This window comes from Triturus cristatus, chromosome 2_1 (genome assembly GCF_964204655.1).
Source record: "Triturus cristatus chromosome 2_1, aTriCri1.1, whole genome shotgun sequence".
NCBI lineage: Eukaryota > Metazoa > Chordata > Amphibia > Caudata > Salamandridae > Triturus > Triturus cristatus.
Genome location: NC_140581.1, coordinates 677,424,949 through 677,449,045, shown reverse-complemented (window position 1 = coordinate 677,449,045; position 24,097 = coordinate 677,424,949). Strand labels below are relative to the sequence as shown.

General features: G+C 44.2%; 1 protein-coding gene across 4 annotated transcripts in view; it reads left to right on the top strand.

Annotated features, from left to right (window-relative positions):
- The window catches only part of EPB41L4A (erythrocyte membrane protein band 4.1 like 4A), an 821,385-nt gene that overhangs the window by 281,485 nt on the left and 515,803 nt on the right, over positions 1-24,097 (top strand). For all 4 annotated transcript variants that reach the window (XM_085632598.1, XM_085632596.1, XM_085632597.1 and 1 more), the window contains exon 4: positions 23,391-23,469. In XM_085632598.1, coding sequence (XP_085488724.1) covers positions 23,391-23,469 — 79 coding nt within the window. The remainder of the gene's footprint in view (positions 1-23,390; positions 23,470-24,097) is intronic.

Below are 24,097 nucleotides of genomic sequence, written 5' to 3'. Positions count from 1 at the left end.
CATTGGTATAAAAGGGGGTTACATTTGGTAAAACAGCTGGCTTAACACGCTTCACGAGTTTAGCCTCAAAGACTGCTTAGCCTACGCTACCACTAGGGCAGCTAGTCCGAAAAGGTTGACTTACAACCACACCATAAGGGTTGCTTGGCATGGTACAAGGTGATCACTTTAACTAGTGAGCATCATATACCAGGCCAACTTCTCACAATTATTCACTTCAAACCTAGTTTTCCTCCCCTTCTATAAGAACAGTACCCTCTGGATTTATTGATTTATGTTTTAGGTGCCTGGGTACTGGACCTTTATTAGCTCCTTGTCCCCCTCTTGTATATATAGCTATAGCACATATTAGTCACAACATAAATAATTCTTAGTTGGTCTCATAATAAATTTAGAAATTGTGGTGAGTTCTAAAGTCATTTTATCCTGTGAAAAAGGCTGATTTTTCTGCTTAAATTTATAGACTGTGTTTGATAGAATATGGATTTTTTCTTGGTAATTATGGAAGGCGCTCGAGAAGCTAAAATGAGCGCACATTTTCTATAAATTCATCCTCATCCATGTGAGATAGTTGCCTGACATGCCAAGTAAAACTTACTTTCGACAACAGCAACAGTCTGTCAGGTGATTCCCCAGTGTTCTACTGCTGCTTCAAAACAGAGTTTTGATGAACAACTAGAGCGATAACATTCTGTATTTATATGACAAACGTGTGGCACAGCTAAAGCTATCTTGATAGATTTAAAGCTATAAAACCTAAAGCATTTCCTTTAGTAATGAACAAAATGAGAGGATTAATTTTCTTATAGAAATTATGGTTAGTGCTCCAGAAAGCTAAAATGAGGACATATTTTCTCTGAGTTCTCAAATATCTTGCTCATCCATTTCAGTAAAACATTCTGAAATGCAGAAAGACACATGAAGTTCCTACACCAACAGCAGTCAGTCAGTTGATACACCAGTGTTGTACTGCAACCTTAGCACAGAGTACTATAAAACAAATAAAACGCTAGCATCCTATATTGATGACAAAGATTGGCACTCCTGGCTGAAGAACTGAAGTCATTTTCTATGGCAGAGACTGCAGCAAATGAACAAAATAAGGGGATTTATTATTTCACATGAATTATAGTTAATAATCTATAAATTTAAAATAAAGACACATTTTCTATACATTTTCAGCTATCTTCCTTTTTGATGCCAGGAATAAAAAGTCTGGCATGCTGAGAAAAACTTGTACAAACAAGACCCACAGAAGTCTGTCAGTTGACTCTCCAGTGTTCTACCATAGATACTTCATAGGGGTTTCTAATAAACAGCAGGAGTGCTAACATTCTAGATTCAAGACTAAAGTGAGCTCATTGTGCTGGAATGGGCGCTGTTGAATGTAACCCTTTTCAATGAAGCTGGCTGAAGTAAATGGGCATTGGTGTGTTAATGCAAATATGAATTCAACTGCTTTAAAATTGTGAGTGGAAGTATGAGTTTGTAGTCACTTACTGCATGATGTATTTAAAGGGGCTGAAATAGTTAATGAGAGACTCCTATGTGAGTCCATCATCCCCTAACCACATCTGTTTACTCAGGCTAACCATCCTCTCTGTTGCTTAACAGGTCCTTAATTTGAAAATAGTAACATTTGGTAGACTTCAACATTTTTTTTTTTAATGTTCCATTTAAATGGATGAGAGTAGATTTTTAAAGGTGCAGGAAACTGTTTGAAACAAATAGTTTGTGCTCTAGTAGTTAATGGTACCCTCTAAATGGATTGCTGTTTGGACATTTAATGCTTTCTTTTTAGTTTGTACCATTCCCTTTTGTCAGTAGATGCATTTACCTGCATTAATGATATTCCATGGTATCGGCCCTGTTTTTATACCCTGTCACCATATACAACAAATTTCCACATCTAACCTTCACTCGTTAGAATCACACCTGCTGATGGTTCCTTGTTTTCGTTGTGCTTGACTTGATGGCAGCTCTTTTTTGCCACCTTGCGCCCACCCAAGCTGGAGGAACATTCTTCCATTCACCACCAATAGCATAACTGCTCGCTCTGTCTGTCAGGTTAACCGGAAGCATGTGGTTCGATTGCAGTTGAATGCCAACATAACTTGTTGAGCTCACTGATGGTTCTGTGGAAATTAGCCTTTTTATAGGCCCACCCGTGCAGGGGCTCGTCCTTATCTGTCCACGGGTCCTTAAACCAACAAAGAAGAGATTGGCACTGAAGCTGAAATTCAAAGAACAAGTTTATTCACTCATGAGTGAGACCAAGTCCATACAACACCCTCAAGTGTTCCAGGAGGTAGTGGCTTGAATACACAGACCATGGTGCTTATATACAGAGTTTTCTGTACTGGTAAGCATGTAGTTACAAATAGAAGGTACAGGCCTACACAAGAATAACTACTGACAAACATGGGCAAATGGGAAATCACTTAGTCAGCAAAGTGGGAGGGGAAACAGAACTGCTTACATCAGTAAGACATGATGGGCAGTTTCATTTTCAAACAGGTGCATTCTAGCAGCTACAGGCCTTTCTGAGCTCATACATTTCTTGAGCTTAGAATAGAAGGAGTTAACTAAAGCTGATGACTCAAGCAGAATAGAAAGGCAAGCAACAGTGAAGACGGAAGAATCACATGGCTAACAAAATGGATGCCACAACCAAGATGGCTTCAGCCCATGCTAACAGCAATTATTTTCGATTTCCACAGTTCTCCTTGCACTATACCACGTTTCTCATTCATCTATTCATTTTTTTATTCATCCATTCATTCAAACAAGGTAGTACTTGATACGCCAAGTAGGAAGCTCTTTGCTCTACATCAAACGATTGATCAGCTATTTGGTGATGTGAGAAATTAAATGTAGGCACATTTTCTGGAATGTCAGTGGTTGAAATCCCCTGAAGGTGGAAGTGACGAAGCACATCAAACTTATGCTGATGTCATATTGCACACTAGTATTCCCGGTGGAGCGATTGTAGGTGTGTGTTGAGAAGAGGAACTGGTAGTAGTAGGGATAGGCATGATGTGAAAGCTAATATTTCAGGTAGGTGGATCTTAGCAGTAGAGCTTTAGAGAGCAGAGGCCATCCATGTCACTTGGATGTGAGGCAGTCAGAGATTCTTGATCTCTGGTGGGAAGTCGGGGAGCAGAAGGTGAAGAAAATCTGAGTGCCTCTGTAAAGTTGTGATAGTACAATTAAGTGCTACAAAATGCTTGGCCACCAGATTGGTCTGGGTTAAGTGCCTTTAGTTTTGTCTAATGTTTTTGGCTTATCAAGAAAGCAATAATTGTGCCTTAATACTATCTCTGTTGGGGACTACTAAAAGCATTTTTATGGACATTTTAATTTATGGACACACTTTGTTCAAGGTCACTTTAATCAATAATATTGCAGTTCATCTATGTTTCTACAAACTATTTAACGTATGTTGAACCTACATCACTTTTGTAGCGTCCTCCCCACACGGGTACTCGCCAATGACTATGCCACACATGGAGCATAATATAATACGTCTTTATTCATCTGCGTGTAACCACAAACTCAATATTATAAACTTGCTTTCACTTCACTACGCTCTAATACTTACGTCACAGTTTTACTGAGTCAGTCAGGATCCACAAGTCTTCCTTCACTACAAACCCACATAACACTACATCTCCCCCTCTGTTAAATAAAAAATGACAATTTTTACAAATATATATACACACTCTTCAATGAGCCTGATAGGGCCGGTTTCCTCTCTACAAATTTACTCCAGAACCCTATGCCAATTAATTTTTGTTACCTGCTGAGAAGTGTAGAGGGGAGAAACAACTCATTAAAGCAAAATAACAACTTTAAAGAACCATGACTCTGAAGAATCACAGACTCAGTATTGCAATTTAGTGGGTTTATTACACAGCCAAAAATAACTATATGCACAGACCCCTCAAGACGAGGTTGTAAAAGTACATTGGAACTAATACAATTCTGAACCTACGGGCAAGATTAAAACACTGTAGCATGAAAAGAATGACAAATTCCAGAATCAGAACGCAGGCAATGATTGCCCCCACGTCAAGATCAGTGTACATTTGGGATTGGTGAGTAAAAGCATTAGTCTATCCCTACACTATTACTACTGTGACATCCCTACTTAGCATTTCCCGGACAAGATCAGGACAAGGTTTCAGCACATGAAGACTTTCTAAGAAGTGCACTCACGTTGTATGGGTCAAGTAGCTAAAGCTACAGAGCTCGTTCTAAGATGTTCCTTCCCTCTCCATCGATCTCCTCACCTCCTCTCCTGGCTCAACCCCTGGGTCACTGTCCCTACTTCAAAACACAAAGCACAAAACACGCCCATTGCTTGCATCTCGATCACCTTATCCTGCTGGGCACTGCTCAAAGGTGATTTTCCAGTTAGTTTGGATACACCCAGCTCCTGGCTCGATGACCTTGATTCCCAGGCCTCCTTCAGTGAGAAAGAACACAGACTCCCAATTATCAGCATTCCTTGCATAAAAGTATCCTCTCCTCCCCGAGCCTAACTCCTAAAACAAAAGGCGTTATTCTAACTAACAAAGACGACTTTCTCCACCTGCAACAGAAACGTGAGAACAGAATAAATCCAACGTGCACATGAATTTTAGCTTTTCTTACCCCTCTACGTGAGCTGCCATTTCAGGCCTACAGAAATCAGCCAACATAAGAATAAGCACTTGGGCCCTACAAACATGCATATAAAAAAACATTTTACTTAAGCAGTTCTAAACCATCATGTTACATAAACACATTGGGCCCGATTCACAGAACAAACTTAAGACAAAATCCTAAACTTAGTACCATTTTGGTATTCACAGAATGCACTTACTACTTCTGGTATTCACAGAATGAACTTACTACTTTTGCGATTCACAGAATAAACTTACTACTTTTGCTATTCACAGAATGGATTTAAGACTACTAACTTTACGTCCGCACTCGGGCCGGAAATTCCGGCCCGGAGGCGGGGCTTCCGGGCCGGAGGCGGTGCTTCCGGCCCGGAGGTGGGGATTCCGGCCAGTGGCGGAGATTTAAAATCTCCACCTCTGGGCCGGAAGCTCCGCCTCCGGGCCGGAATTTCCGGCCCGAGTGCGGACGTAAAGTTAGTAGTCTTAAATCCATTCTGTGAATAGCAAAAGTAGTAAGTTTATTCTGTGAATCGCAAAAGTAGTAAGTTCATTCTGTGAATACCAGAAGTAGTAAGTGCATTCTGTGAATACCAAAATGGTACTAAGTTTAGGATTTTGTCTTAAGTTTGTTCTGTGAATCGGGCCCATAGAATGCACAAATCATAGAGTGCTGGCAAGATGGCGGCCACAGCGGCGGCCGAGTGAGCTGGCCGAAAGACCTCTTCCCTGCGAACCTCCTCTTTCATGGTTTCCGACTGGAGTTATGCAGTGTGGCAGTAAAGTCTACATTTCTGGACAATCCTAACTGATTTGGCATTCGTGGATTTGGCTGTGAGGGCTGCCATTGCCTTCAAGATTGGCTTCCGTGAGCACCTCTACCTTGACAGCTTCTCCCGCCCTGCTTACCTGCTTCATCTTCCGGATGCAGCTGAAGGCGTCCACCAGGGGCAGCAAGACTCGCGGGCCGGTGACGGGCTCGGGGGCAGGAAGTCCAGTGAAGTCTACCCCGGATGGCGATTGGGTGACTGTTGATGCCAGAGGACGCTGGTCTATTGCGGGAGCGCCAGCAGGACTATCAGGGGCGGGGGACCAAATTGGAAAAAGCAATGTCTCTGTTTGAGGGCGGCAGACGGTCCCTGCCCTCTTCAAAGCACAAAGCAGGAAGGGCAGGTTACTGCGTGATCCCGTAGACGGTGCAACAGCGTTTTTGAGAACTGGAATGCATTTGTCGACCCCAGCGGCCGCTCCCATACCTGTGGAAGATGCAACCCAAGGTAGGGAAGTACTTTTTGATGAATCTACAGTGAAAGAAGTGAATGGGGTAGCATCTGGTTGTGGGGGTGATCGCACATCTGAGGTCGCTGACAACCTTCCTGGTGGCAGCAGGGAGGCCGGAAACCAAGAAGGTTTGGTGATCAATGGTAGCTCTCTGGTGGCTTCAGTTGGATCAGCGATTAATCATCAAACCCAATGCATTATTGGAGTCTCTGAGTTTTTCTACGAGTATTGGACTGGCAAAAGTGGTAGCGGATCGGAATAATATTGATAATGGGGTTCGTCATGTGGAAGTTAGTCTACAGATACCTCATGACGAGGCTGCTGCCTCAGGAACAACAAAAAAGGAGGACCCAGCTGATAAATGTTTTTCTTTGCCGGACCATTCTAACTCCTCAGGCGACGATAGCTGTGGGAAAGACTGGGCTGGGGAAGAGAGTGACATCAGTAGCCTGCATGGGGAGGATGACGGTGAAAATTTCCATGTAATCTGGGAACGGTCTGTAAATTGAAAGCTCAAGCCACTCTCTCTGAGCAGATCGCGGGTGGTTCAATGATATGGGACTATTCTTTTTCACCAAAATTAGACTGGAAGGTAGTTACGCATGGAGCGGCACCTTCAGGAACGGCCAGCGCAAATGTAAGGGGACCCGAGGAAATCACGCTCTCCACAATATATCAGATTATCATGGCTCATCGGGAGGAGACTAGAGCAGAGAGCTCTCGCATCCAAGGTGTGTGTCGCAAACTTCAAAATTCCATACGCAGGGTAGCAAAGACTTATTCTGATTTTGCAGTGAGAATTGGCGAAGCAGAAGCCAGAATTTCTCTGTTGGAAGATGAGGTGGCCGTACAGAAAACGCTGACCGAGTCTATAAAAACTTTGAAAGATGACACACTGTGGAAATTGACTTATCTTGAAAATCGGTCAAGAAGAAATAACTTGCGAATCTTGGGTATTTCTGAGGGGAATGAGGGTACAGATGTCAGGCAGTTTGTCATTGAACTCTTTGAGGAAGCACTCCCAGAACTTAAGCATTGGGATTGGAAAACAGAATTTGAGAGGGCCCATCGATTTACCTTTTATTCAACATAGAAAGGGGGATCAAGTCGACAATCGGCCACGTGCAATTCTTATCTGCCTTAATAATTTCTTAGCCCGGGAGGCCCTGTATGATTTGGCTAGATCTGATCGGAAAAGGGTGGGCAAGGGTTGTGATTTCTTTGTGAGGTCTGACTTCTGTCAGGCAACTGTCGAGAAAAGGTGGCTGTTGCGTCAGTTAATCCCTCAATTCCAGGCAAAGGGGGCTCAGGTTTTTTTGCTTAACCCGGCCAAATTAAAGGTGGTGTCTCAGGGGCAAACACACTTTTTTCAGTCTGAAGTTCAGGCAAAATAATTTTTGGCATCACTGTAGGTGATGGGAAGGATATGGGAATTGAAGGTTTTTGGTTCTCCAGTGTGGGCTCAGAAGGACTGTCCACTTATGGCCTCCTGATCTCTGAGGCGGCATTTCCTTCTTTTTAGCTCCTTTCTTTGCCTTTTCTTCTTGTTTTGTTCTTAGTTTTCTGTAAAGGCCTGTGAGTTGTAGTTTTGTGTGTTTGCAGTATGCAGGATACTTAACTGGAAGGGGGGGTTAGCTTTGTGGAAGGGGTGGTGGCTTAGCTCTTCATCACCAGGGACCGTTGGTCCTTATGCCTTTTGTGGTGGGGGGTAGCAGGGGGGGGTGGGTGGGGGGTTCCAGGTTGGAGGGTTGGGGGGTTGGGGGTTACTATTGTCGTCTTTTATGGATTGTCATGGCAGTCATTTCTATGTTAGATTGAACGCATTTAATAATGTCTTTCGGACAGATTACTTGAATCTTTTGCATCATTCTGTGAATTCTGTCAAAGTGCTCGTAATTTATAAGGATGTTGGAAAGAAAGGGTAAAATCCGTATCTGCTCCTTAAACATCTGTGGTCTTAATGATAGGAAGAAAAGAGGCTTGCTGGCTAAGCTCATTAGATATATGCAGATAGATGTGCTGTGTTTGCAAGAAACCCACATACCCTGGAACAATCACGGCTGGTTGAAGGATCTGGGCCTTGATTTATTGGCTAGTACTCGTCAAGGTACTACCACTCGGGGCATAGCTATTTTAGCAAAGCATGGTGTGATAACATGTAACCGAATCAAGGAGGATAAACCAGGACGGTGGGCGATTCTGGAAGCAGGAATTAATGGTACCCTGTTTTCAATCTGTTCTCTGTATGTACCGAACTTGGACGATCCAGAAGTGCTGAATCTTTTAAGCATAGAACTGGCCTCATGGCCATCTCCGTTAGGATTTTAACATTAATCCTGACAGCAGTTTTGATTTTTTTAGCAACATTCCGTATCAGGGTAGAAAGGGTAGGACCTTTAAGGCATTACAGGGACTCATTAGGTAACATGGATTGGCTGATGTCTGGCATAGGCATAGGCTGGGAGATCCAGGGTGCAACTTTTTTTCGGCACCCCTTAATAAATGTATTCGTTTGGACTATTTTTTTATTTCAAACCAAATTGCCGAAAAGGTCAGTATTGAGCTCCACCCTAGGACAATGTCTGACCATAACCTGTTAGTCATGGAGTTTCCCATAAGTAGCTCCCCCCGACCCCAGACAACATGGATGTTTGAAAGGAAGCTATTATTAGACCACGCATATTGTGTGCACATGGCCAAATGGATAACAGATTTTTTTAAATATGAATAGAGGCACTGCAGCAGAAATTACAGTATGGGATGCCTTTAAAGTGGCTGTGCGGAAAGAGACTCTTAGTTTCTCTCTGAATCGGCAGAGGGTGATACAGGAAAAGATTAGAGGGTGGGTGGAACAGCTCAGGATGGCTGAGGCAGAGCTCATGAGGGAAATAAGGGAGGATCAAAATATTGATGAGTGTCTGCAGCGTATTGCGGTAATAAAAGCCAGAATACACCAATATTTTGGGGAAGAACTCACCATTATATATGCACAGCGCCGGCTGGATATTTATGAATACGCGGAAAACACAGGGAGACTCTTGGCCATACGTATACAACAGAGGGGAGTCGCGAATAGGATCTGCAGGATTAAAGACCATCTGGATCAGATTCAGGACTCTCCGGTGGAAGTTATGAAGGTATTTCAGAATTTCTATCAGCAATTATATACAGAGGAAGGGGATGTGGCAGCGGCACCGTTAGAAGAATGGTTTAGGGATCATGAAACCGTGAAGGTTACGCCAAAACAAATTGAGATTCTTGCCGCCCCGATTACCTGGGAAGAGGTTGAGTATGCAATAACCTCATTAGCTGCTGGCAAGGCTGTGGGTCCCGATGCGCTTCCCCTAGAATTTTATTGGACATTCCAACAAGTACTTCGAACAGAGCTCGAGTCTCTATTTCAACTAGTTCAAAAGGGTCAGACACCGGATTCTTGGTGGAAGACCACTATGGTAGTTTTTGTAAAAAAAGACAAACTCGCACTTAGCCCTTCATCATATAGGCCCATCTCGCTTATTAGTGCTGACACTAAGATTTTTTCAAAATTTTAGCTTCAAGGGTGGATAAGATGGGTTCATTCCTGACCGGGACACCACAGACCATATTAGGCGAGCCAGCGCCCTTTTTGATTGGGCTCAGGCCACGAGGTCACCTCTCGGGATGATCCTGTTGGACGCAGAGAAAGCGTTCAACAGGGTCTCCTGAAGGTTTCTGTGGTCTGTCCTACAATGGAAGGGACTATCCATCGATTTTATCCAAGCAATTCAGGCACTTTATGCATTGCCTGAAGCTCGAATCTGTTTATCTGGACAAGAGTCTAAAGCGTTTGGCATAAGTAGAGGTGCCAGGCAGGGATGCCCTTGTTCTGCATTATTATTTGCGTTATATATCGATCCCTTTCTTAATAAATTGGATGCAAATGTGAATATTAAAGCAGCAAAGGTCTATAATATAGAGTATAAATCATTGGCATACGCTGATGATATTGTGATATTTACGACCGATATAAGATCTGCCCTTCTGGCAGTGAAGGACCTGGCTGAACAATTTGGTTCTGTTTCAGAATATAAATTAAATGTTGATAAAACTCAGATCTTGCATGCAGATACAATGCTCCCGGCAGATATTCCAACCGTTTCTGTAGCTACCTATCTGGGGGTGAAGATTACAGCTTCAGTAGCGTGTATACCAGAGGTAAATATTCTGCCAGTGATTAGTAGTTTTAACAAGACATTGGAGGGATTAGATCATCTACATTTATCAATGCATGGTCGCTGCAATGTCATCAAAATGCTGATCTTTCCAAAGTTTTTATATCTGTTCTGGTCTATACACCTGGAAGTTCCGGCATTTTGTATTGATAAAGCGGAAAGAGCATGCTTAAAATTTTTATGGGGATATCGTAGACCTAGAAGGGCCAGCAAATGAATGAGGCTTCCAAGATTGAGGGGTGGTTGGGGTGTGCCCAGCCTTCTTCTGTATCATTGGGCAGCACTGTAACAACATATGGGGATATTGCTGACAGGAGCCAAGGCAAATGTTCCGGTCACAGCTAGACCAACCATTTACGAAATAGCACTTGGGGACGATGCTAGGCAATGCTTAGTCAAAATTGTAGAGCCGAGCTATTACAAGAAGACTAAATTCAAAATAATTCAATCGACCTAATCGATTTGGAGGAAGATACGACGCAGGTTTAGGATCTCTAATATCAATGCATATACTCCTTTTTTGTCTCGTGGTCTTTTACCTCCAATATTTCAAGACCTAATCACTTTTAGTTGGGGAAACCTACGAATTAATGTTTTGGGGGATGTCTGTTGTGAAGGACAACTTGCTTCTTTTAGCAATTTACTAGAGAAGTTTGGTCTCTCTAGGAGAATTTTTTTTTAAAGTTTTTATTGATTAGGAGTTTCTTGGGCAAAATTATGCAACATACGGGTTTAAATCTGGTGAAAATAGCTCTGGTGGACACAATAGGGATTAGATCTCGGATAGGGATAATATATCAATCATTATTGGAAAGCCTTCCGGATGATATGAGTATTCAGAATTCAGTTTTGACTTAGCCAATAAGATTGGAATAACGGGTAGCTTAAGGACCCAATATTTTATGTCTGTCTTCGTCTTATATTATACTCCTGTAAAGGTCTCCAAGTGGGGGGGCTCACGGGGCAGCTCATGTAGCAGGCGTGGGACATCGCCTGCTGTGGATTTTTTGAGCCCTACATATGTTCTTTGCTTGTCCTAATCTAGCAAAATATTTACAGGATATTGAATCCTTTCTGAACCTGATTCTTGGGCTTAGAAGGTAATCCGGAGGGCAATGCTCGGACAAGTTCAGAGATCCGATTTTTATTTATTGCAATGTCTATTGTAAGACTATGTATAACTTCCCAGTGGATTAGCTCTGAGTCTCCTACGTTTATCAATTGGCGGGATAGGTTATTGGCTGTATATATTATGGAATCGGCCATACATAGGCTGAGAGGGCAGAGGAGACGAGAATACGGGAGGAAAATCTGGGCCCCAATCACTAGATGGTTGGAGTAAAATAAGGTTTTTCTTCTTTCATCCCTTCGGTCTGCTTTTCTTTTTTTTTTTTTTTACCCCGACTACTGTTTTTTTGGGATTTGCATAATGCATTGTTATGACCTGTTTCTTTGTTCCTTTTCTTCTTCCTTCTTTAATTTTGTGCGAAGACATCATAGAATTTGAATGTATTATTTGCAATGTATCTGCCATGACAATCTGTTACAAGCAATCAATAAAAAAAAAAAAGAATGCACAAATCATTCTGATTTCTACACATTTAAACTCGTGTTGCCACATCTGTGTACAACTTTAATCTGGCGCACGTTTAAATCTATGCATTACATTATAAATGAGTGACTTTGTTAATTAATTACAAACAAATGCTAAAGGTTATATTACTCAAAAAATAACAACCATGTTTACTTCTTTACATGACACGTAATAACTCTATTCATTTCACTTCCACATGTTATTACCGAGTACATTCTAATGACCATATGTTAACCATATGTTAACACAACAAGAGACTAAATGTAGGTGCAGACTACTCGTGAATATGTTGCACCCCTACAAATGAAAGAGCACCATCGCGCTCCATCAAGTCTTCGTGGCGCTTTGGTCACACATCTCGACCATGACTTCGGAAACTGGGGACAGGCAGTAGAAGTGTCCCTGACTGGCGTTGGTGATGTAGAAACCAAAACAAAAGACACACAAATGATGGACGGAATACGGAACAAATCAAACATTCACCCCCCAGTCAAAATATTTGGTTCTTTTTTTTGCTGACCATGCCACTCCAGTTTATACCCAGCCACATGCAAATAAGTCTTGACCCTGCTCCTCAAGGGAGAGATATGGGCCCTGTGCTTACTATGCCACTAGATTCAAGCTATCCTGGTTGATGATTGGTGATACCCCGAAACCGGTCCCAGGATTGTTGGTTCCAGTCCAGGGACGACCTGGACTGTCCCCGTGGGGAGCATGGTCAAGACTGAGTTGCATATGGCTGGGTTTGAACTGGAATGGCATGGTGGGCAAAATAAACTATGGATTTACACCCATATCTCTGTACTGGGGGTGAATGTTTGACATTGTTCAGCATTCCGTCCATCAATTGTTCTTTTTGGTGATCTAGAAACAGTGACAGTCAGAGTGTCTTCACTTGTCCTTTCAGACCCAGTCTCTATATTGACTTTAGTGCCTGACTAGTGATGAGCCATATATCAGAAATGCGAGGAATCTCGCGTAATGGAGTTTCCAGGACATTGGGTAGTCACGATGTTTTCTCTGCTGGTCACAACATCAAATGGTTCAACATTGAAATGAGTATCAGACTTTTATTTTCTATGTTCACGAACAAGCACTTGATCTCCTCTAGTGAATGTAATGTCCTTTTGTATGTCGGCGCATGTCTGCATAGTCCTTCGTTTTCCTCTTACGATCCAAGTCTTTCATGTGGGTTTCTTCCTCAGTATTTGATCTTCTGTTGGTCCATTGAGGTAACTTGGTCATCATGGCTCTATCGAACATCAGGGTTGCATGGCTTTCACCTGTTGTTCGAGTGAGCGTTCAAACAGTAAGCTCAAAGAGTCGAATTTAAGACCGTTTTAAGGTCGAGCTTTTCTAGTACAGCACACTGGAGTACTCATGAAACGTTCCACAAGGCCATTGGACTGTGGCCAAAGAGGTGTGCTCTTCTGATGCTTCACATTAAGATGACTGAAAAAGTCTATGAATTCTTGATTATTGAAAGGTGGGCCATTATAAGATTCTAAGATCACAGGAACACCCCATGTGGCGAAGATGCTGTCTAATCACTCAATGACTCTTTCTTGAGTGTTGGATGAGAGACCTTCTATCAATGGAAAATGGGAGTATCCATCAACGATCACCATCAGGTGAGGTCATTTGTTAAGAGGATCAAAGAAGTTAATAGCAATGCGTTCCCATGCATGTGTTGGCAACTCTGACATGTTTAAGGTGTGTTGAGTGGTTTATGATGATAGGCAGTAGCATAGATGACAGGCCTTTAATTCTCTTTCAACTCTCTCGTCGAGATGTGGAAAACCAGACCCAGCCTCGGAGAGCTCGTTTGGTGACAACAATTCCACAATGCCCTTCATGGGCCGCTTAAATTATCTGTTGTCGCAGACTCTCTGGAATGACAGTTTCCAAACCTCTTAGAATAATGCTTTCCTGAGTGACTGACAGTTCATCTTTGACATTTTAAAACTTCTGGTATTCACTTTCAATGGTAAGAGTTTGAGAGTGTTGGTACCAAGACTGATGTGTAATAATGTCCTTGAGTTTTAGCATGTCACTGTCTTGACTCGTGGCAGTGACAATTTGTTCCAACAATATGGCAGCTGGGGTGCTTGATTTCATGATGAAATTTAGGTAGGCGAAAGCCATCTTAGAATGGGTGCCAGGGGACTGTAGAGGCACTTTTGAGAAGTAGTCAGCAGGGTTCTGATCTTTCCCCAGACAATGCACGATGTTGTATTCTTGCAGTCACAGACCCCATCGTTCAATTTAGAAAGCTCACCACACGCTTGTGCGTGTGCTTTCGTTTGTCTCCCAGGCTATTGGGCTTTGCGGGTGTCTTTCTAAGCAAGACAGCACGCAATAGGCCTTTTCTCCGCCCACGGCCTATTGCTTGCGGTTACCCGCACAGGCCACATCTGTTTTCAATTATCGTGCCCAGACACAGATCGCTCGCTGTGGCGCGCGCGCGCACCACTCGCAGGCTTGTTTCTCTAAAGATTTAGTATTTTGGCATTCTTGACCTTATGTGAATATATTGGGTAATATTTGGTAATTTTGATCCCTCTGTACCACATAAGTTTATTGTAAAGTGCACTAGGACCTTTGGATAATGTTGCCGGTATAAAAAAAAAAAATATATATATATAAATACTAGACGTCGTCCTGCTACGAGAGGGTTCCTCGTTAAGAAAATTCCCACTCATCCCGCAGAGCTCGTGCGTATGTATTCACTCACAGCTCGAGTTACAGCGCTATTCACAATACGCAGCAGGGCATTTTCCCGTCATGAAACAATTGGCAGCGATGAGTATTGCTTCACCGTCAGTTCCGAGGACCTTTATAACTTCGCTTCCCCTGGGAGTGGGCGCGGCTGGACTAGTGGACCTGCTGAAGGCAGGGGCAGGGGCGGGGCCGAACCAGTGGACCGGCTGACTGCAGGGGCGGGAGGCACCGGCTGCGATGGAGCCCGGCCCCCTTCATTCTGCTGCGGGGCTCCTCTCCCAGTCACCAGTGTGTAAAGCGCCTTCTTCTCATCCCTGGCACCTGACCCCGCGCGCATCAAGATGACCGGCTACTCCACCAACATGCGGGTCAAGCTGCCCGTGATCTGCGCCATCCTCGAGGGCATCACCATCATCCTCTTCGCCATCTTCGTGCGCTACGACCACGAGACCGACTCCCGGGCGTGGTACGAGCTCACCAACAACCTTAGCGCCTCCGACATCGAGAACGACTTCTACTACCGCTATCCGAGTGAGTGGCGCTGACCTGTAGGGAGAGGGCACTGGGACGGGGCGGGTGCGGACTAGTAATTGAGATTACAGTTGGAGAACCAGAAAACTTCAATCCTGACTTCCACACGGGACCGCGATGTGTGATCCTGGGCAGATTGCTCGAGGATATCCGTGTTCACTGGCTCCCTTATCTGCTACAAGTCTGGAGGGGAGCCTGTGTGAAAAGCTGGACCTGCACATGCAGTGTGTGTTCTAGCATTCACAATTCCCGCTAGTAAGCAAGAAAGAAAGGTAGGACTATTTCTACTGCACACGAAAAGGTGCACAATGTTAGGAACAAGTGATCCCGAGTTGCACAAGGCTAGGCTACACGGCAGCCAGCGCATAGTTGTTTTCACTCTGTTGGTAATGTTAATGATTGTAAGTGGCATTGAAAGTCCATTTCTTTACCGACACACACTGAATGCGCACGTGGCATGTTGCATTATCTAGGCGCGTGGGGCTTTGTTGCACAAGGGATATTCTGTGCTAACCGTAGAAGGTATCAGAGCACATCTGTCACGGTGACGCATCTGCACATGTCTCATCCGTCACAGCTCTAGGGGGGCTCGGGCGTGTCTCCTCGTCCACACCTGAGAAGGGATCTTTGTGACCCTCCTCTCTCGCACCTGTAGAGTGATCTCCGAGCATGTCTCTTGAGTGAATCACCTGTGCATGTTTTCAGACACAGCTGTAGGGGGACCTGTGAATGACTGTTCATTCACACCTGAAGGGGGCCAAGCCTGTCACTTGAGTCACATACGTACATGGACCTTTGCATGTCTCGTCAGTCACACCTGCAGAGGGACCTGTGTATTTCTCCTCAGCTACACATGTAGATGGACCTATGCATTTTTCTTCAGTCACATCTGCAGAGGGACCTGTGCATTTGTCTTCAGTGACACCTGTACAGGGACCTCTGCATGTCTCCTCAGTAAACTCTGCAAAGGTGCATGTGTAGGCCTCTTTGGTCACATAGTCTCCTCAGTGACGTCTACAAATAATTTTGTGTATGTCTCTTTGACCACACATGTAGGGAGACCTGTGCATGTCACTCAGTCTAACTCCTATACTGGGACATGTGCTTATCTCTTAAGTCACACCTGCAGATGAACATGTGCATCTCTCTTTAATCACACATGTAGAGAGACCTGTGCATGGCTTCTCAGTCACACCTGCAGAGGAACCAGTTGGTCTCCTCAGTCACGTGTGTAGAGGGACTTGTGCATGTCTCTTAATTCATATATGTAGTGGGCCCTTTGCATGTTTCCTCAACGACAGAGGGAACTGTGCAAGTCTCTTCGGTTACACATGGAAAGGGACCTGTGTATATCTGTTCGTTTCACACATGATGAGGGACCTATTCACGTATCTTCAGTCACACCTGTCCTTGGGCCTGTGTAAGTCTCCTCGTTCGCATATTTAGAGGGACAGAGCAGCCAACTTTAAAACTGGAGAACCGGGTTCTAATCTCGGAGTCGGCTCAGCAACCTGTGATTCTGGGCAAATTACATAATATCCCCGTGCCTACTACAAATGAATGTGTCCTCGTGTACAGCTTCAATACAAAACAAACATTGGCATAGCCAATAGGCCTCGCCTTTGGGATCGAATAAGTGTTTAGCCATGCAACAGTTAATGTTGTTGCACCGAGGATATTGTGCTGGATACCGAAACACTTATAAGGTCCCAAAGGCGAGACCTATTGGCTATGCCAATGCTTGTTGTCTTTGGATTGCCAAACATAATTAACAGTGCTTGATGGTCTTTCACAAGCTTGAAGGGCTTCCCATACAGGAATACGTGGAAATGTTCAACAGCCCACACCACTTCTAAGCTTTCTTTCTCAGGTTGTGAATAAGCATGTTCAGTTTGGGACAAACTTTGAGTTGCATATGCCACGATACGTCCTTGAGCATTTCGGTGTCTGCTGTGCAAGGATGACGCCTAACCCGACAGGGCTAGCATCAACAACAACCTTAGTATGAAGCTTTGGGTCAGAGTATGCCATCTCAATAACTTTCTCAATAGCTTGATGGATTTTCTGGAAGCTTTGCTTGCATTCATGTGACCAAAGAAAAGAAACATTCTTTTTTGTCAATTCTCTCAATGGCGCACTGACTGTGGCAAAGTCTCACATATATCTAGAATAGTAGCCGACCATGCTAAAGAATGACCGCAACTTAGAAACATTGTGTGGGGGAAGGCACTTGACATCGCTTGCACTTTAACTGGATCGGGTGTCATGCCACCATCAGAAAAGATATGGCCAAAGAATTTTAACGTTGTCTTATGGTACCCACATTTCTTGGCATTCAAAGTTAAACCGATATCAGTGAGCAAATTACACACTGGTGTGAGAGCTTTGTCATGCTCCTGTGTAGCTTGAAAAACCAATACGTTATCACTATAATTGAAAGCATTCATGACAGGTTGTATAATACGTCAAATGACATCTTGAAATAGCTCTGCAGCTGATTACACACCAAAACGTATTCTTTTGTAACGGAACAGGCCAACATGTGTAGAAAACATTGTAATGTACCTGCAATTCTACTCGAGTTCCAATTAATGATACCCTTTTTTCGGAACAAGGCGAGAGAATACCTCTGCACCATTTAATCGTGTTATCATGTGGGCAATGTTCGGACCTGGATGTTGTTCTCTTTCAATTGCCTTGTTTGCTTGATGCATATCCACGTAGATACGTACAGCTCCTTCACTGTCCTTTGTGGGTTCTACCACTATGGGAGAAACCCATGGAGTTGATCCAGTGGAACGCTCAATGATTTCGTGTTTAAGTAAGGATTCAAGTTCTTTTTCAACAGCTTCCTGAAAGTGAAAGGCAATTCATCTGTATGTTTGAGCAATCAGACGAATGTCCTCATTAATGTGTAATTGTACTTTCATAGTCTTGAGTTTTCCCACCCATGAAACAACGAAAGGAATTAATTCACAATTTCATAATGAACATTCATGTCATAGTTCTAATATCAGTCCCATATTTGCTCCTGTACCTTGAAGTACATAAATGGGTGCTCAAACGTTTGTGTTCATATGCTTCATCGTAGCTACAAATGAACCATGACTTTTTAGGAGCGTCGATGCAGGCCACGTATACATATTTCTCCTGAGGCATAATATTTATTGACACACTACTATCGATAATGAAAGGTATTGAACAACCGTTGACTTTTAGTGTGATTTTTGGACAATGTTTGAATGCCAATCCAACATGCACATGTTTCTCTGATGTAAAAATCGACATGGCACAACAATCTTTTTCACTTTTACTTGACAGTGATAGTGAAGATCCGTTTGATGAAGGTTTAGATGTCAATCAATCAATTATGTTGTACTTGGAGAGCGCGGCTTGTCACCCGTGAGGGTATCCAGGCGCTTGTTGCAGGTATCAGTTGAATAGCCAGGTCTTGCGCCACTTCCTGAAGTGGGTCAATGAGGATGCGGTGCTGAGGTGGAGGGGGAGGGCGTTCCAGGCTTTTCTGGCAAGATGGTAGAAAAAGCGTCCTCTGGAGCGGCAGTGGCATATGCGAGGTATCTGTGCGAGGGCGTGGTGTGCAGTGCGGAGGTTCCTGGGAGTCTTTGCATGAGTTGGATGGTGGTGGCTGCATAGAGTCTGTTTCCATAGTCCAGTTGCCTGGTGATGAGGGCCTGAATCACCATCTTTCTGGTGCTGATGGGGAGCCACTTGAAAACTTAACGGAGCGTGTGGGCGCAGGCTAAATAGATGGCGTTGACCTGACATTTCATGGAGAATCAGTTTTCAAGGATAATGCCGAGGTTGAAGGTGTGGTCTTTTGGCGTGGGGGCGGGTCCGAGTTCCGATGGCCACCAGGAGTCATTCCAGAAGGCGGAGTGTCTGCCGAAGATCAGAACTTCAGTTTTGTCAATGTTGAGCTTCAGGCAGTTGTGCTTCATTCACGCTGAGACATTCTTCATTCAGCTGTGGAAGTTGGTCTTCGTTGAGGTGGGGTCACTGAGAGCGAGAGAACCAGCTGTGTGTCAGCGATGTAGGAAATGATTTTGATGTTGTGTGATCTGATGTTGTCTGCGAGTGGTGTCATGTAGACGTTGAAGAGGGTTGGGATGAGCCTTGGGGGATGCTGAAGATTGTGTGCTTGGCTTGCGAGGTGAAGGGAGGGAGGCGGACTCTCAAGGTGCGCCCCGTAAGAAAGGATGCCATCCATGCACTGCTCTTGGATAGGCTGGCCGAGTTCGGGATAGGGGGACAGGCTCTTAAATGGCTCACAGCCTTTCTAACAGGAAGGACGCAGAGGATCCAGTTGGCAGACCAGGCCTCAGAGGTGGGCAGGTTAGTTTGCGGGGTTCCGCAGGGGTCAGCGCTTTCGCCACTCCTATTTAACCTCTACTTGCAACCACTGGTAGAGTCGCTGGCAAAGATGAAGTGCAAAGTATTTAACTATGCCGACGATACTCAGCTTTTGCTGAGCATCGACAACACTTCCTCAGCACAATCAGTGGCTAAAGACATCCTACGTTTCACAGTGAACTGGATGTCATCTAATCTGCTGAAAATCAATCCGGATAAAACGGAAGTCCTGGTCGTTTCAACTGCGGTGTCCCCTTGGAGCGATCTATACTGGCCCCAAGGGCTAGGCCCTGCCCCAAAATCATGCCCCAATGTCAAGAGTCTTGGGATGAAAATCGACCAAGATCTCTTAATGGCTAATCAAGTTTCTGCTGTAGTTGGCTGCTGCACTAACTTAATCAGGCAACTACGCAAACTCGCCCCCCTGCTCTCGAGGAATATGCTGCAAACTATTGTGTCAGCCACAATAGTGTCTAGAATCGACTATGGAAATGCGCTGTACCTCGGTCTTCCGAAGTATTCCATTAGCCGTCTCCAGGTCATTCTAAACGACGCAGCACGCCTGGTCTTTGGAGTTCCAAGGAGGACCCATGCCTCCCCCCTGCTCCATCAATTACACTGGCTGCCCATGCTGCAGAGAGTGGAGTTCAAGAGCATGTGTATCTGCCACAAAGCATTACACGGACAGGCGCCAGCCTATATAAAAGAAAGGCTCGAGCTCCACGAACCTAAACGCATCTTGCGATCATCGGGTTCCTTCTTACTGTCTCAACCACGTTTTAAGCTAACAACCAAAGGAGGCAGATCGTTCTCAGTGCAGGCCCCTATCAACTGGAATAAGCTGCCAGAGGCACTTCGTAGAGAGCCCAATCTCCTCCGCTTTCGGAAGTCTCTGAAGACTCTACTCTTCAAGAACGCGTTCCCACTTCAATAATGAACTGCTAGACCTGCCACCTATCTATCTCTCCCATCTTTTGTTCTGTACTTGGTCAGTAGCGCTTTGAGACCTGTCGGTGAGTTGGCGCGATACAAAACCCAGATACAAATCTGAATGCTTTATCTGTGATTCCAATCTGGTGTAGTCGATCAATGAGTGTGTGGTGGAAGACACTGTTGAAAGCTGTGGATAGGTCAAGCAGTATCAGGGCACCTGATTCTCCTTTGTCCAGTATGGTGCAGATGTCATCCATTGTGGTGATCAGAAATGTCTAGGGTGCTGTGGTTGGCTATAAAGCCTGATTAAGAAGAGCGCAGTTGGTTCTTTCTCTCCAGGTGTTCAGTGAGTTGGAGGTTGATGACCTTCTCCAGGACTTTGGCAGTGAATGCGAGCAGTGAGATGGGACTGTAGTTCTGGAGCTCACTGGGGTCTGCAGAGAGTTTCATGAGGAGGGGTCTGACCTCTGCGTGTTTCCAGGTATCGGGAAAGATGACTGTGGTTATCGAGGCCTTGAGGATGGTGGTGAGCGAAGGTTGATATTGTGTCCTCCGAGGTGGAAGAGCCGGGGGGGGGAGAGATTCAGGGGTCGGTGGGTGCTTCCAAGTGGATGGAGTTCCTAAGAGTGGTTGTGTTCGGTGTGCTGAGTTGTCCCCATGTGATGAGCGGGTGATCGGCAGTGGTAGTCGATGGGATGCAAAGGATGTCGGAAGGTTGGGGATCGAAGTTTCTATAGATGGTTGCCATCTTGTTGTGGAAGTGTTCGGCGAGGGCCAATGATGTTGACGACTTCATTTGGAGTCAATTTGCCTCATGTGATGTGGTCACTTGGTCTTATGGGAGTGCGTCGAACATCGCTTCAGGGAACATTCGGGTGGCTATTTTGTTTCCAGGTTATGACGCACTTAGTTTTACATTCGCCTTGCTAACCGTTCCTCAGCCTTTGCAGATTTGCCCAATGGCAGGACATTTACCTTTGTGTGGAAACGAAAATCCTAGCTTGAAGTACAACTTCTTTCTCTGTTGAGACATCACTCTGTATCCCTCGGCCTTGTGGCTTTGGCTTACTTTTCACATCCATGACTGACTCACTCTGGGCACCTCCGGCCTCCATGTCAGCAGTTTGTCGATCATCATGCTCTTCAACTCTGGCAGCCATGAGAGCTCACTCCAAACTAAGAGTTTCTCTCAGCATTCGTTGTCTGAATGATGCTGACAAGCATCTGTCAATCACTCTGAGGAGTATAGCTTCCTCATTATTAAATTAATTGAACTTACAGTGTTTGATGAGTATCCAGTCTCTCATTGAATTTGTCAATGATCTCACCAGCTCTCTGCCGTTCTTGACTGAAGATGTACCTTTCGTAATCTACATTTGGCATTTTGAGTGAAGTTGAGATTCAAGGCTGCTTTGATTTGACAGTAGGTAATTTTGTTAGCTCTCTGCATTTTCTTCATGATTACTTCTATGCCTTCACCAGCAAGATTCTTAAGGTACTTGATCATTTTCTTGTTATCTGCTTCTTCTATCGCATCAATGAAATCATCAAATATCTCTATCCATAACACCAATATTCAGTTTTATGGCAGAATCGAATGACAAGGGTGGTTCAAGAAGGCAGTAGCATTGTAACCATTTACGAGATTGTCTGGCACTGAAGGTGGAGTTCTCTCCAACACTGCCTGCTAGGACCAACTTAATCCATACCATCTCTAAGGTTTTGTATCGTGCTACGCACTGGGTCATCTTCGACAATCTGTGGAACCTTGACCTCCCTCTTGGTTTCTATGGAGCCCTTTGCTTTCTGGAGGCCTTTGTAGTTATGCTGAGCCACCACCCATCATCTTTGGTGGTGTTCTGCCTTGGGTATGGACAGCTCCGCAAGTACAACCCCTGGTTCTTCCTCTGGGATTACTTCCCCCAGTGCTGTGGTACGATGACTCCCTTTGCTCAGTAAAGGTAAGCAAATGACCATTTCTTGTACCCATATTACTTTGATTATAGATGTCTCTGTGTGATGTCTGACACCTGGTTGATCTCTGCCTCGCAGCGTTTCTGTTTGCATAGTTACCACCCCGTATGAGGTTTGGCTTTAGATCGCGTAGTAGCACTGTACCTCTCTTTGCGGCCTTCCCAGCAAGTTTTAAGCCAACGATATGTCGACTTCTCAGCGAAGCTTTTGTTATCTTCAAATGCTTCACACTGGCTGGAGTTGTGCTTTGACTCCACATATGCCAAACGTCGATTCCGCACCTTGACAGAGGTACACGTGGTACACACAAGCAGTTTTCTGGACCATGGCAAACTCTCTGGGAGAGCACTGCCTGTTTTTGGGTTCGGGTTGCTTATCCCCTAACTCGTCACCAGTTGTAGTGTCCTCCCCAGCCTGGCTACTCGCCTATGACTACGCCACATATAACATGTCTTTATTCTTCTGCGTGTAACTGTAAACTCAGCATTCTAAACCTGCATTCACTTCACAAGGCTGTAATGCTTACTTTCTACTGAGTCCATCATGAGCCATAAGGCTCAATCATTACAAACTCACATAACACTACAACTTTCACAGTGTAAGGAAAAATACAAACGCACAGTTTGATCTCCCTATTTAACTGTTTACCAATTTGTATGAAATCATTTTAGTTATTTTTTCTTTGACAGACTGCCATAATTTGAAGTATATTAAACCTACTAAATTGGTGCTCATTCATAGGGGTAATACCCTGATGCGATAATATTGTTACCACAATGGGTAGGCGTTTTACTCCTGAGTTTAGGGTGTTTGGCCCAAAAATGGGGAATGACTTGCCTTATCTTAAGTTTATTCGCATTGATGTGCGTGAAGTTACCACCTGCTTTTGTTGGTGGAAATCTGTCATGGGGTTTCTATGCTGTTGTCTGATTGCATTGCTACCAAGATGTTACCAAATTTAAGGCTATGCTAAAAGTTCACTTTAATAGTCTCTATGAAACTTTGCTCATTACAGAAAACACTTAATAGAATTTTAATAATGTAGATATTAACACTGCGTGTAAAGTTTTAACAACCCATGTAAAACTGTCTGATCTTGTTTTTCTGCAGCTGGACCGCCATTCACCCTCTATTTTGGTGTCAAGTTCTATACAGAAGACCCTTGCAAGCTTAAAGAAGAAATAACTAGGTAATGTATGAAATACCAATCAGTATAGTAATGCAATGTTTATCCTAATGGTCCCACTGCACTGTCTTTTAGCGATAGCATTCCAGCTAAGGGACAGATTTTAAATCAGCAGACAGCCCGCCAGTCTGCTGTTGTGATGAAGGCCCTCGCCTCTTCACCTGCCCAGTCCAGAGATTCTTGCCATGTTGGCGGGGATCGTTTTGCTGTTTGTGATTTTGCAGAAGCACTTTCACCAAACTGGAATGCTGTGCAGGCCATCATATTGTTGCAGTTCGCCTGGCATTTTTTTGATTTTCTAAATATATTGCAGAGTGGATTTGTTGCTGAAAATCAAAATATCAGTAATCCTTGATTCACTGGATGTTTTCTTCCAGTGTGTTTGTAATTTTTACTTCTCGTCTGAGACAGCGCATGCACGCTTGCTTCTGAGATCTATTCTTCCTTAAACATAAATCTAAAATGGCCTTAGAAACCACCCATTACTTTTTATTAGTTGGCTTCTTTATCACTCTCATTTCTTTTGTTTCCATTGGTCAGTGACAGCTGGTTTGCTGGTTTCATTTTGCTGGTCTCGATCTAGACAGCTTTGAGAGGATTTTGGTTTCACCTCTTTTGAATTGACACACAC